This window comes from Notolepis coatsorum, assembly GCF_963971535.1.
Source record: "Notolepis coatsorum genome assembly, chromosome: 8".
In the NCBI taxonomy this organism is placed as follows: domain Eukaryota; kingdom Metazoa; phylum Chordata; class Actinopteri; order Aulopiformes; family Paralepididae; genus Notolepis; species Notolepis coatsorum.
Genome location: NC_140172.1, coordinates 71,276,424 through 71,289,940, shown reverse-complemented (window position 1 = coordinate 71,289,940; position 13,517 = coordinate 71,276,424). Strand labels below are relative to the sequence as shown.

General features: G+C 49.2%; 1 protein-coding gene across 1 annotated transcript in view; it reads right to left on the bottom strand.

Moving 5' to 3' along the window:
• LOC311233485 (seizure protein 6-like) overlaps positions 1 to 13,517 on the bottom strand; it is a gene marked incomplete at both ends in the record, with an annotated part of 402,600 nt that overhangs the window by 14,383 nt on the left and 374,700 nt on the right. The window contains one exon of the mRNA XM_084320453.1: positions 10,364 to 10,558. Within this exon, the coding sequence (XP_084176579.1) occupies positions 10,364 to 10,558 (195 nt within the window). The remainder of the gene's footprint in view (positions 1 to 10,363; positions 10,559 to 13,517) is intronic.

Below are 13,517 nucleotides of genomic sequence, written 5' to 3'. Positions count from 1 at the left end.
TTACGATGGGGTTGTTAAATGAAGGTTTAGAACACAGTTTGCAGAGAGGGAACGGAGGCAGAGACGAGGATTGATGCTTAGAGAAGGGAAGTTTACTGGGAACCAAGTGCAATACAAATAACATACAGAAACTACTTAACACACTTCTCAATACAAAACAACAAAACACTAACACTTACTAGAGAGAAAACAGTGCAACACGACGTGGACAGGAACGGGGGGGGGAACTGGAGGTATGTCGCCACAAACATCTCAACAACCACAGGCAATAAATACAGATCCTAATTAACGCTAATTAGTAATGGATGACAGCTGGGGGAAGAAAGGCATAAGAACTAATACAACAATCAACACAACAGGAACTAGGACTAGGCTATACAACACACAGAATCAGAGATACAAACACAGAGAACAACCTAAACAGATAACAATTGTAATATCAACAATAAATGCAATGACAGCATACTGTTAAGGATATTTATCATCACAGCGTGCATCAATTGTTTGTGACCACTAGAGGGTGGTAGGAGACCATTGTTCACCTCCTGTCTGTGGTCTTGATTCTCCCAGGCCTGACCTGACCTGGGCGTGTGACACATTCCTATACATACACAGACTGTCATAGTGCCAGTGCCAGATTAAACCTTTCACTACCACACTACAGAAGGTTAAACCTTTCACTACCACACTACAGACGGTTAACCTTTCACTACCACACTACAGAAGGTTAAACCTTTCATTACAACATTAACACATTGGTTGCCAACATCGTTGTTGGTCGCCATGCGTTGGTTGCCAATAACGAGATTTCTCATAATTTAATCGTTATTTCTTTTATTAGCGATATCCATTCATTTTTCATCCGTCCAGCCTGACATTATCATTGGGAATGGCTCTGAGCTCGAAAAGGGCAAATATCGTCTCCCGGATGGTAATGCACATCATTGGATTGGATTGAGTGAAAAAGTGCATCAGAGAAAAACTCCGCCCCAGGGTTTCCCCACCTCTGGCAAGCAGTGTCGTGTTACCAGATACACTGGCGAGGCTGGAAGCAGCTTGGATCATGCATTTCGGACTATAACATTGGATCAATAAACGCGATCAATATTTGGAATGGCGATCATGAATTGGATTCATCTTTTTGCAGAACATCTGATCTGAGGTAAGGAATCTATGTTACCAGTTTTGGGTTAATCAGAGTTGTTTTTCACAGATTTCACAACGTGTGTGTGTGAGTGTGTGTGAGTGTGTGGCGTTAGGCGCTGAGCGCGGCACGAATAAATAATTTTTCAGCCCGCTTTTGTATCGTGCATAAGTACACAAATACTCTCGATAATCTAGTGTTTATTTGAAAACGATTCATAAATCAGCCAGAAAATGACAACATGTTTTGTGTATTCCAGTAAATGGCTATTTTCGCAGAATTTCTCTGAAATTACTAGAACTCGCAGAAACTATACTCGTATTCAAAACGGTATAAAACGGAAATGTACTGATGAAAAAACAATCCGGTTCCAACATGTTGACTGCAAGCAAGTCATTGATAAGCGACGGGTGTATTAGACACATAGCCATAATTTAAGATATAGTTTATGCGTTCGCAAATGTGCTCATCCTCTCATTCATTAACGTGGTGGCATCCAAGCGATAAATCGCCATATCCGGCTGGCAACCAATGTGTTAAAGATTAACCCTCTGTAGAGTGGTAGTCAAAGGGTTAACCTTCTGTAGTGTGGTAGTGGAAGGGTAAACCATCTGTAGTGTGGTAGTGGAAGAGTTAACGAAAGGTTATCCTATAACCTAGTTATATGAATACTGGCTGAGCGTCTCGCTCTTCGCCATAATGAGATATCTCTTATCTCCAGCACCTACTGTGGTCATTAACAAAACAATGCACCCATGCACCTGACCAGGCCCCGCCCCAGTGTCCTCCTATAAGACACCGGACATGGTCACACTCCCCCTTCCTCGGGAAAAAGTTTCCATCATAGAAAACCCAACCAAGGGACCTCAGTGCGCTAAGAGCGAGACGCTCAGCCAGTATTCATATAACTAGGTTATAGGATAACCTTTCGTTATATAGCATTACTGGCCTCGCGTCTCGCTCTTCGCCATAATGAGATATGGGGCAGAGCAGACGCGTGGCCCGACAAGTGTACCCCCTGAGGACCCGCAAGCCCTACTACCAGGGGGGAGGGGAGTCCCGTCCACCCGCCCATCCTAGTGAAGGGGGGGCGGCAGTCAACTCCACCAATGTGCGAAAAAAGAGGGAACCAGAGACCCCTAAAAACTCACAGCACAGGCGGGACCATGTGTGACACATCACCCCGTGGCACACACCCACACACCTCTGCTAACCCACCGAAGGCGGGACGCAGGGGAGGTCCCAGACCTCAGAACCGCCTGGGAGACAGAACCCCCAGTCATGTCCATGAGGTAAAACCTAACGAAGGGACCCGGGGAGGACCAGGAGGCCGCAGCACAGATGTCCTCCACCGAGGCCCCCCCTAACAAGGCGGCAGAGGCCGCCACTCCACGAGTGGAGTGCGCCCTGACACCCCCAGGAGGGGCCTGTCCAGCCAACGTGTAGCAAAGGGCAATGCCCTCGTCAAACAAAATGTGACAGGCGCTGCTTGGACAGTGCCTTACCTGCGCGAGGGCCACCGTAACAAACAAAAAGTTGGTCGTAGCCCTGAGATCCCAAGTCCGACTGAGGTAAACCCCCAAAGCACGGACAGGACACGACAGATGAAGGCTCGCCTCTAACCCACTAGCGTGAGGAGGCGGATGAAATGCCTGAATCACAATATCCCTGGAGCGAAAAGAGCTCCGGATATTCTTTGGCACGAAGACTGGATTAGGCCTCAGAGTCGCACCGCTATTGGCACGAATAGACAAGCACTCAGGCCGCACCGAGAGAGCACACAGCTCACCCACGCGCTTAGTGGAGGTGAAGGCCAATAGGAACACAGTCTTGAAGACAGCCGCTCCAACGACGCCTGCTCAATAGGCTCAAACGGGGCCTCAGACAACCGGCCGAGGACCAGTTGGAGGTCCCACTCGGAGACAGAGAACGTTCCACCGGCTTGAGACGCCGAGCGCCAAGCAGGAACGTCCCACGAGAGGGTGGCTGAACAACGTAAGCCGTGGTAGAGGACGGAGCGCGCGCATACCGGATAGCGTTAACCACAGAATAGTCAAGACGCATCCCCACCAGATTCACACTGTCAGCAGCCAAGCCTAGAGGCTGCCCCAGAACAGGAAGGCAGAACAGAGTTCCGCATGCCTGAGAGAGGGCCCGCGGTGACCACGGAACAGGCCACGGCGGGGCCACACAGAGCTGAATCAGAGCCGGGGACCACACAGCTGAGCCCCGGCCCGGCACGACCAGGACCAAGTCCCGCGCTCCCGACGTACCCGCCCGAACAGCTGAGCTATCAGGTGTAAGGGGGGGAAAGCGTACAGAATCCCGGACGGCCACGGAATCGGTCCCAGTCCTGCCCGACTATGTCTGGACGTAATCCCCACTCGTCAGGGTGAGGACCGCCCCGGGACATCACACCTGCACCCACATTCACCCTGCCGGGGATGTGGAGAGCCCTCAGGCTGTGCAGATGGAGAAACGCCCATAGCCAGAGCTCGACCGCCGCCCGGTGCAGACGGGGGGAGCGTACTCCTCCCTGTCTGTCGATATACGACGCTGACGTCATGTTGTCCGTCCTGATCAAAACATGCTTGCCCACCACAATGTGGCCGAGCCGTTTGAGGACCAGAAGGACTGCCTTCAATTCCAACACATTGAATGTAGCGCAGACCGGACAGCATGGTCTTGCCAGCTGCCCCCTACTGCGTTGGCCCGACACGTCCCCCCCCCATCCCGTGAGGGAGGCGTCGGTGAAGACCGTGACGTGTGACAGCCTGCTGCCCATGGGGACCCCGCTGGTGAGGGCCCCAGGCCCTCCCGAGAGGGCGAGGTCCCCCAGTACTGACATGGGAACCTTCAGCCGCTTCCACTTGCCTCTCACCGGGTCTATTTCCATACTGGAAAACCACCTCTGTATCCTCCTCATGAAGAGGAGGCCAAGAGGGACCACAGAGTGAGCAGATGCCATCATACCGAGCAGGCGCATCACGGACAGCGCCGTAACCTCCCTAGGACGGAACCTCCCGAGCGTGCCGAGAACACCCACTCGCCGCCGCTCTGAGAGGGATGCCCATATAGACCTTGAGCTTAGAATAAGCCCAAGTACTCCACCCGTTGACTGGGAAGAGGAGTACTCTACTTCCAGTCTACAGCAAAACCCAGGCTGGTGAGGAATTCCACACCTGCCTGGTATGAGACCTGGCGATCTACCCTGACCGGCCAAGGACCAGAACGTCATCCAGAGCAGAATACACTTTGTAACCCCCGACGACGCAGAGGCCCCAGTGCGGTCTCCACGCACTTGGTGAAGATGCGGGGAGCCAGAGAATAGCCGAACGGCAGCCTCTGGTACTCATACGCTAAACCCTGCAAAGGAAGCGTAGGTAAGCCCCAGGATGGAAAATCAGGATGCGAATACACATCCTACAGGTCTATGGAGGAGAACCAGGCCCCCACGTGACAGCGTTCAACAGGTGGGAGACGGTCAAAATGCTGAACCTTCCATGGGACAGGTCCAGCATGGGTCTGACACCCCCCCCCCCCCCCCGATTTCTCGGGCACCAGAGAATACCGGGAGGAAACGCCACGCATTGCGTCCACCTTTGGGACCACGACGATGGCTTGCTTTGCCCACAGAGATTGACAATAGGGTCTGTACCAAACCTGAAAACGGGTGGGGTTGTGTAAACACAAGTCCCCGCCTCAGCGTTCTCTCCATCCACCTCGACATATGGCACTGCTGTAGCCATATGTGATGATAATTCCAAGCGCACCCGCCGCCACTTGGCGCTGGTCCGCCAGAAACCGTAGATAGGCGGCCCGGTCCCACCCGCTGTGCGTTGCCAACCCTGTACTCGCCAACCGCGCAAGCAGGGCGTCTCGTGGAGCTGGGTTACCGCACCCCGACACTACCAACGAGGCAATCGCACACAAGGGGGGACCCCGACAAAAAGGGCTGGTTGGTTACAGGGGAACACTGGGTGACAAAAGCTCCCCCACTGAACATCTCGCCAGCATGGATTGCTGAGGAACTGTTCTACAGCTGGACAAGGTGTGAGGCCCCCACACTGCCCGATAGGGTGGGTTCCTACACACCGTAGCCCTGCAGTGATATTACTACCACCCAAATCACGCGCGCCTGCCAGACCACCGCCGGTCTTCCGGCCGTGGGAGGCACTAACGTGATACCCGGCCTGGCGAAGGCGAGGTCTGGGGAACCCGCGCTGTTTGCCTTAAGAGGTCTCGAGCCCCCCTGCTGACAACCTTTGTAGTTGACAGGCGTAACACCAGGCTCACCAAACACAGACGCAGAACGTGTGGCATGGGAGCCGCTTGACAGCACAACATTCTCACGGACAGACCCAGGCCTAGCCAGCAACTGGGTGTCAGCCCCTGTCCCCATGAGAAGCGAAACGTGGGGCCGATTGCGCTTCTTTGAAGGCACGCGGCCCGCAGCCAAAGGAAACAGATCAGAGCCCTTATCCCGCTGGTGTTGGGGGGAGGGAGTGAAAGGAGAGCGAGCTAGACACAGCTAGACGGCGACAGTTTTTTAGGGCGTGCTCATCTAATGTAGCCGATCCCTCGGCCGCCAAGGCTGTCGGCCTTGCGGTCACCTGTTTTCGTTGTGTCCAGGGTACCTCAGGCGGGGGAAACATGGCCGCTGGTTGAGGGCCTCGCCACAGCCGCTGGCGAGGCTGCGCCCTCACCTCTGGCTGCGCGGTGTGAGGCGGTGTGGGGCCTAGGTCAAATACCACCCGCGCTCCTGCGGAAAGACCAAAGTCCCTCTGCGGAGAGGGGAGCCCTGAGGAGGGAAAAAACTTCTCTCCTCCTCAAGGGGAGACTGATCCAACCAAGATGTCTGTAAACAAGCGTTGACAGCATCCTAGCCCTCCCTGCGGTTATAGCTTGCGGCTAGGTCAAAGCTAATAACGTCAAAACCTCGCGCGATGTTTCGACGTCGGCTGGCCCTAAGGCCCCGCCACCCGACACCATTTTTGACAGAAAAAACAGCAATTCGAACAATGTTACTAGTCGCTGCTAATTCTATACCGTGGCGGTATAGGCTTAACAGCCCACCAGCCACCTGCCGGGCCGACTCGCCTCATGGCGTCGGCCGGGCGGGACACCGTTCCAGGTAAATGAATAAATGAACGAAAACTCCACCAACACACTGCAGAATGGGCTAGCCCATACACACAATGTTAAGGGGATGCAGACCAGAGAAACACCAGTCCCGCACACAATTCATAGATTCACAAAAAGCACACCAGCCCTAGGCCTCAGCCCATCCACCCATGAAATGGTAAACAAGCCCCCGTCAAAACTCCCAACAGTAGACACCGATTGACCGTCAGCATGAATGGTTAAGAGGAGGGAAGACCTTTTAAAAAGACAGCCCTCTGCGGGGAACAAGAAACGGAGACCCAGCATTGTAGCATTAGCCACGCGCACTAGGATAGCCGGGAAAACACCCAAAACAGAGTCATGACGACCATGTTTTCCCAAATATCCTGCCCCTCGCGCCAATACACAACTCGGCTGTCTCACGGGACAACGAGCAGTATCACAAATGCTAGCATTAATGCCTGGCAGCGCAGGCCCTACCTGTGCGCGACAGCTAGCCGCCGCGCAACGTCCCTCGGTCCGCTGTCAGGAGACGAGGAAACCCAGGACAGGCCCGATGCGCTGTTAGGATGTGCCGAGAAGATTCCAGGGGCTGGTGAATCTCCGGCGAAAACCCAACATTGTTCAATTTCTCTCTGCATTTCATAACAACTAGTTCATGGAGTGCACTGCAACGTCCATGATGGAAACAAAAAAAGAAGAAGGGGGAGTGTGACCATGTCCGGTGTCTTATAGGAGGACACTGGGGCGGGGCCTGGTCAGGTGCATGGGTCCATTGTTTTGTTAATGAGAACAGTAGGTGCTGGAGATAAGAGATATCGCATTATGGCGAAGAGCGAGACGCGAGGCCAGTAATGCTATGTAACCCTCTGTACAGTGGCGGCCGGTGTGAACTACATTTGGGTGGGCGCGGGGGGGGGGGGAGTGAAGGGGGGGGGGGGTCAAGCGGACAGCTGACGAATACTGACTCATAACGTTACCCGAGACGTGAGCGATTCGACTCACGGCAATGAATCGGCTCTTCTCCAGGAGTGCCTGCTCGGCATTGAGAGCTGGATGGGGAGTAACTTCCTCCAGTTAAATGCAAATAAAACGGAGGTGCTGATCGTAGCAGCTGAAAAGACTGCAGCTAGAGTGGCCACTCACTTGGGGTCCCTTAAAGACAACATATGTCCCCACCTGAGAAACCTGGGTGTTGTCTTTGACCAGGCCATGAACCTAGACAAACATGTCAAAACACTCACACGCACCTGCTTCTTTCACCTCAGAAACATTGCAAAACTGCGCACCATCATATCTCACTCTGAACTAGAACTATCCGTGCATGCTTTTATTTCCTCTAGGCTTGACTACTGCAACTCACTTTTCACCTGTCTCACCAAATCATCCACAGATAAACTACAAATGGTCCAAAATGCTGCAGCCAGGCTACTCACAAGGTCAAAAAAATCATGTCACATCACTCCCATTTTGGTATCCCTGCACTGGCTCCCGGTACACTATAGAATTCATTTCAAAGTCCTCACTTTCACTTTCAGAGCACTTCACGGTCAGGCCCCTATCTACATCACAGAACTCATCCATCCCTACACCAACACCCGCTCACTCAGATCTGCCGATCAGCACCTCCTAGTGATCCCCAGGACCAGGCTAAAAACAAGGGGTGATCGAGCCTTCGAGGTGACAGCACCAAGGCTCTGGAACGCTCTCCCCCTGGACCTGCGAACTGCCCCCTCTGAGAACTCTTTTAAAAAACAACTAAAAACACATTTGTTCAGGCAGGCCTTTGATCACACATAGGCGCCTTTTTCTTGTCCTCACTGTTCTATAGTGTTGTTTTAATTAGTGACTCATGATTTTATCCAAATTCTTTTATTCTACTTTTTCTATCTGGTTTCACTGTTTTTAACTGCTGTTTGTCTATTGTCATTTATTTCTGATTTTGTTTTTATTGTGTTTTTATATTAACCTGTAGTGTAAAGCACCCTGTGCATTCGTGCTGTGAAGGGTGCTATATAAATAAAGGTCATTCATTCATTCATTCATGAACGAGTCGCTCGTGACCGACACATCACTAGTTACCCCGTTTCCAACGTTAAGTCGAGTTCATTCATACTGCACTAGTACACGTATGATCAATCCAATAATGAACACATATATATATCTTGTCATTTTAAACAAGTTACCATTCATTCATTCATCCATTATGCGTCACCTGCGGCGAAATTAAATGTTATAGTTCAACAACAACACGCTGTGTTGAGAGAGTGAGAGAGAGAGAGCGAGAGAGAGAGAGAGCGAGAGAGAGAGCGAGAGAGAGAGAGAGAGAGAGAGATAGAGAGAGAGAGAGAGAGAGAGAGAGAGAGAGAGAGAGAGAGAGAGAGAGAGAGAGAGAGAGAGACCGCATTAACTCACTTTGTTTAGTTGAAACGTGGTCCAGGAGGGATTGATAAAGTGTATACGTCCACTGTCCTACAGTCCCAGACTGTTGATGTATATCCACTGTCCAGACTGCATCCAGCTAGCCAAATAGCTTCTTGTTAGCCTCCACAACACAAGTACTGTGACGACGAGCTGTGTCTTTACCCATTTCCGCATCGAACAGCCTGCAAACTACCTGGCGTTCTATCGCCCTGCTCTAAGACAAACTCTAACCTTAACCAACTTTGAAAGAGTGCCTAAGCTTAACCGTCGAAAGAACTTGCCTAACCTTAACCAACTTCGAAGAGTAACTAAGCTTAACCAGTGTAGAAACTGACGTCGGCCAATCAGAGAGCGTCTCCGAGAAATGCGGCTAGAGCGTCTCCGAGAAATGCGGCTACGGAAAGTATAGACGCTGCTTGCTTAGATGATATAGATCGCTTGAAAACGCGCCCGGCTTCCATCATATTACATCATATTTCAACGCACAGTGCGTTACGTGTGTTGACCTATTTGATTGGCTGCGAGGATACAGCGATGAAACCAGTGCACGCCCTGCTGTGCGCGATATGTCTCGCCCCGGCCTGAGAGGTAGTTACTAGTGACTTCCTGTGAATGAAAAACTATTATTTATATTTGATATATTAACGTTATATTGTGCATTGGAAACACAAACATACTTAAAATGAGTCAATATTATTCATTTTAAACATGTTTATTTTATTTCTAGGGCTAAAAAATAAAAATATAAAAAAAATTACATTTTCTTCTTCTCTCTTTTAACCAGGGAGGGCGGCGCTCTAGCGCCCACTATCGGCCGGCCGCCACTGCCTCTGTAGTGTGGTAGTGAAAGGGTTAACCCGCTGTAGTGTGGTAGTGAAAGCTTTAACCCTCTGTAGTGTGGTAGTGAAAGAGTCAACCCTCTGTATTGCACTGTATTGCACATCGTTGCAGGCAAGACCACCCGCATTTCATTGTATACTTGTATGCCGTGACAAATAAAACTCTTGACTTGAAAAACTCTTGACTTGACTCTGTAGTGTGGTAGTGAAAGAGTTAACCCTCTGTAGTGTGGTAGTGAGAGGGTGTAGTGTGGTAGTGAAAGAGTTAACCCTCTGCAGTGTGGTAGTGAAAGGGTTAAGGCTTTTAGTGTAATGTTTTCATGCCTTTTGGTTCTGAGTTGTAGCACAATGTAGCAGTGTGTATGGGCCAGATGGATAAAGCAGCAGTGAGCAATTTTGCTGCCAAAACCTTCTTAATTAAAGCCCCAATCTCTGATTTGTGGGGAAACAGTGCCCTGTATCTTCCCGCCCCAGCTTTTGTTTGTAATTGGTACTTTGGAAACGTTTAGTAAATAACTATGTAAATAACTATGTACAGATACCGAGATGTCACTCCATGTTACCTGTTAACTGCACAATGTTTTTTTTTTTCTTTGTTTTTTTTTATTCTATTATGTTGTACCACTGTATTGCACATCGTTGCGGGCAAGACCACCCGCATTTCATTGTATACCTGTATGCCGTGACAATTAAAACTCTTGACTTGACTTGACTTGTTTACTCATTCGAAAATACAATTGCGTCAAGAATTGACGATGTGAACCTTAAACACATAGGTGATATCCAGGATAATGGAAATGTGACTTCTTGAGAGCTGGTGAAGACGACCCACCTCTGCAGGCAGGGGGCGTGCCGTTCCACTGCGAGGGGTGTCCTGGGACACAGGAGATGGTGGGCTCCCCCTGCACCTCGTAGCCGGTGTGGCAGGAGAAGGAGAGGCTCTCGCCGGCCTGGTAGAAGGCCTTCTCTGAGCTCTGCACGCTGGTGGACGGGGCCCCGGGGTTCCTGCAGGGCTCGTACTTCTCAGCTGGAACCAGGAGGACACAAATATTATTCATAATGTATATACTGTTCTGTGGCCAAATAATAAACCATAACCATATAAATAAACCCTTAAGTTGTTTTAGTGAAGTATATAGACATTTGCCTTGTTATTCTGACAGTGAGTAAAAATGGCAATGGTAATATTACAACATTTCAATAAAACCTTAACATTTTTAGTTTATTTTTATTTTTTAAGTTTTTGTTGACAGAGTCACCTATGGAGCGACAATAATTTGGCCATGACGACAAGGTTTCTCTCTTTAGCCTTTGGCGTGGTTTATTATTCACATTGCACACATCAGTACACAAGACCTTCTCCTTGTGAGAGGCGACGGAGGAAGAGACATAGGGGGAGGTAACATCTCCTTTTATACCTCTTACCTGGCATCAGCTTCAATAGCTACGCCTATAGCGCCCTCTAGTGGAAACAGTTAAGCAGTTACATGCAATCGTATATAACACATAACTTCAACACTCCCACTTACGGCTGTCTTGTATACTGTACAACTTTTCCAAAAACAATTTTCAAAGAAAATAATACAGTTCAGAACATCAAAAAGGATATGGCAGTCAATATTACATAACAGGCAATATTTACACACTAAACATGACCTCTGCAAATCTTCTCAATTTCAGTTTGGAGACAGGCTTTGTCATAGCGTCTGCTACCATGTCGTCTGTAGGACAATAGACAAGTGTCATCCTTTCTTCCCTGATGACAGATCTGATGAAGTGATATTTTATATCCACATGTTTACACCTCTGTCGGCACACAGGGTTTCTAGCAATTGCAATGGTTGTCTTCATAAACAATAGTTTTCTTACAGTATATACATAGGTATCCATTCCTTCGAGCAGTTGTTCTAGATAAATACATTCCTGTATTGTCATAGCTAGAGCCATGTATTCGGCTTCACAAGTTGATAGTGCCACTGTGGGCTGTTTCTTGGTTTTCCATGAAACCAGTGAGCTGTCTGTGTTCAAACTCACATAGATAATACCCTGTGGTACTTCTTCTGTCTGTGGCGTCTGCTGCGCAATCTGCATCACTGTAGGCTTTAAGCCCTAAGCCCTCGCTGCTCTTTCTGAAACAAAGCTGTTTATCTGCTGTGCCTTTGAGATAACGAAAAACATGTTTTTCTGTAGTCCAGTGCTCTTCCGTGGGTTCAGCAAAATGCTGTGACAATTTACTCACTACAAAACATAGGTCAGGGCGAGTACATGTTGTCAAATAAATGAGGCTACCTACAGCTTCTCTGTAAATTTTTACATCTGTCAATTTCTGAGCATCCTCTTGGTAGTTTAGTTTTTGATCACATGGTGTTTCCCTTGTTCTACATTCTTGCATGTCAAAACGTTTCAGGATCTTTTCCACATATCTCTTCTGGGATATTTGTACACAACTGGCAGACTGTTCGAAGTCCATGCCTAGAAAATGTTTTAACCTGCCTAGGTCTTTCATTTTGAATCTGGTGGAGAGCATACTTTTCACCTGCTCTAGGTTTCTAGTGTTGTCCGCTGCGATGATCAAGTCATCCACCCAAATTACAATTATCACTTTTCCTGACTCTTTTGACTCCCTTGAGTAAACACAGGGGTCTACTGGATTCTGTCGGAAGTGGTCCTCAATGAGACATGTGTGAAGCATCTCGTTCCAATTTCGCCCAGACTGTTTCAGGCCGTAAATTGATTTTTCTAGCTTACACACTAGCTTCTCTCCTTTCTTCTCGTAACCTTCAGGTTGTTCCATATATATCTCCCTATCTATGGGTGCGTGCAGGTAGGATGTCTTCACATCCATCTGGTGTAAAAATCAAACTGTCCTCAGCTGCTTTCTGAACCACTACCCTTACACTGGTCAGATTGGCTGTGGGGGAGAATGTTTCACCGTAGTCTATCCCCTCCCTCTGACTGTAACCTTTAGCTACAAACCTGGCTTTGTACTTGTCGTGGCCTTCAATACCCTCTTTGATTGAGTACACCCATTTTCCTCCCTCTGTCTGTCTGCCCTCTGGTAACTTGGTTAGAGTAAAGGTGTGGTTGTCCTCTAGGGACCTCATCTCCTCATCCATTGCTCTCTCCCATTTTCTTGATTCAGGGGACACCATGGCCTCTTTAAAGGTCTGAAGTACTCCACTCACAACTCTGTAGCAGTAATCAATGCTGGTAAGTGTACTGTCATCCTCGTCACTTTCTCTCTGGGCATAGTCTTTCAGATACTTTGGGGGTTTGTGTTCCCGTGAGGGATACCTCCCACTGCATGAGGCACGTGACGTCACCCTCGGGTGCTCCTCGTCATCATCCTCTGGGGGTTGCTGACTGTCTGTCTGTACGACTGTGCTCAGTGCACTAGGCTGAGGTGTCTCTATTTCTTCACACCTTACTCTGGAGTCCAGCTCTGGCTCCTCTGTCTGTGTCTCGTTCTCACATGTTGTCTTTGTGACAAATTTGACTAGCCTGTGTTTTTGCACTTTCCCTTTACCGGGATAATAGACTAGAAAAGCGGGGCTTCCTTTGTTGTGCCCTACAAAGAGTCCTTTTTCACATCTGGACTCGAGCTTTCCTCTGTCCTGCTGGTAAGCATAACACACTGACCCAAATGTTTGCATTCTGGCTAGATTACACTTCTTTCCTGTCAGTGCTGTATACGGGGTGGTGCCTGTGTGCTTATTAAAACACCTGTTTCTGGTGTAAGCGGCTTCTTGTACCGCATAATGCCATAGACTCTTAGGTAAGTTACCATCTATCAGCTTACACCTAGCCATTTCGAAAAGAGTACGTCCTTCCCTCTCTGCTACCCCCTTCTGGTGCGGGGAGTAAGGACATGACGTCTCGTGTCTTATCTTGTTCCTTCTCAACAGTGATTGGAACTCTCTATTTGTGAACTCGGTTCCGTTGTCGGACCTCAAGCATCTTATGTTGCCATAAGGGGCTACATCTGC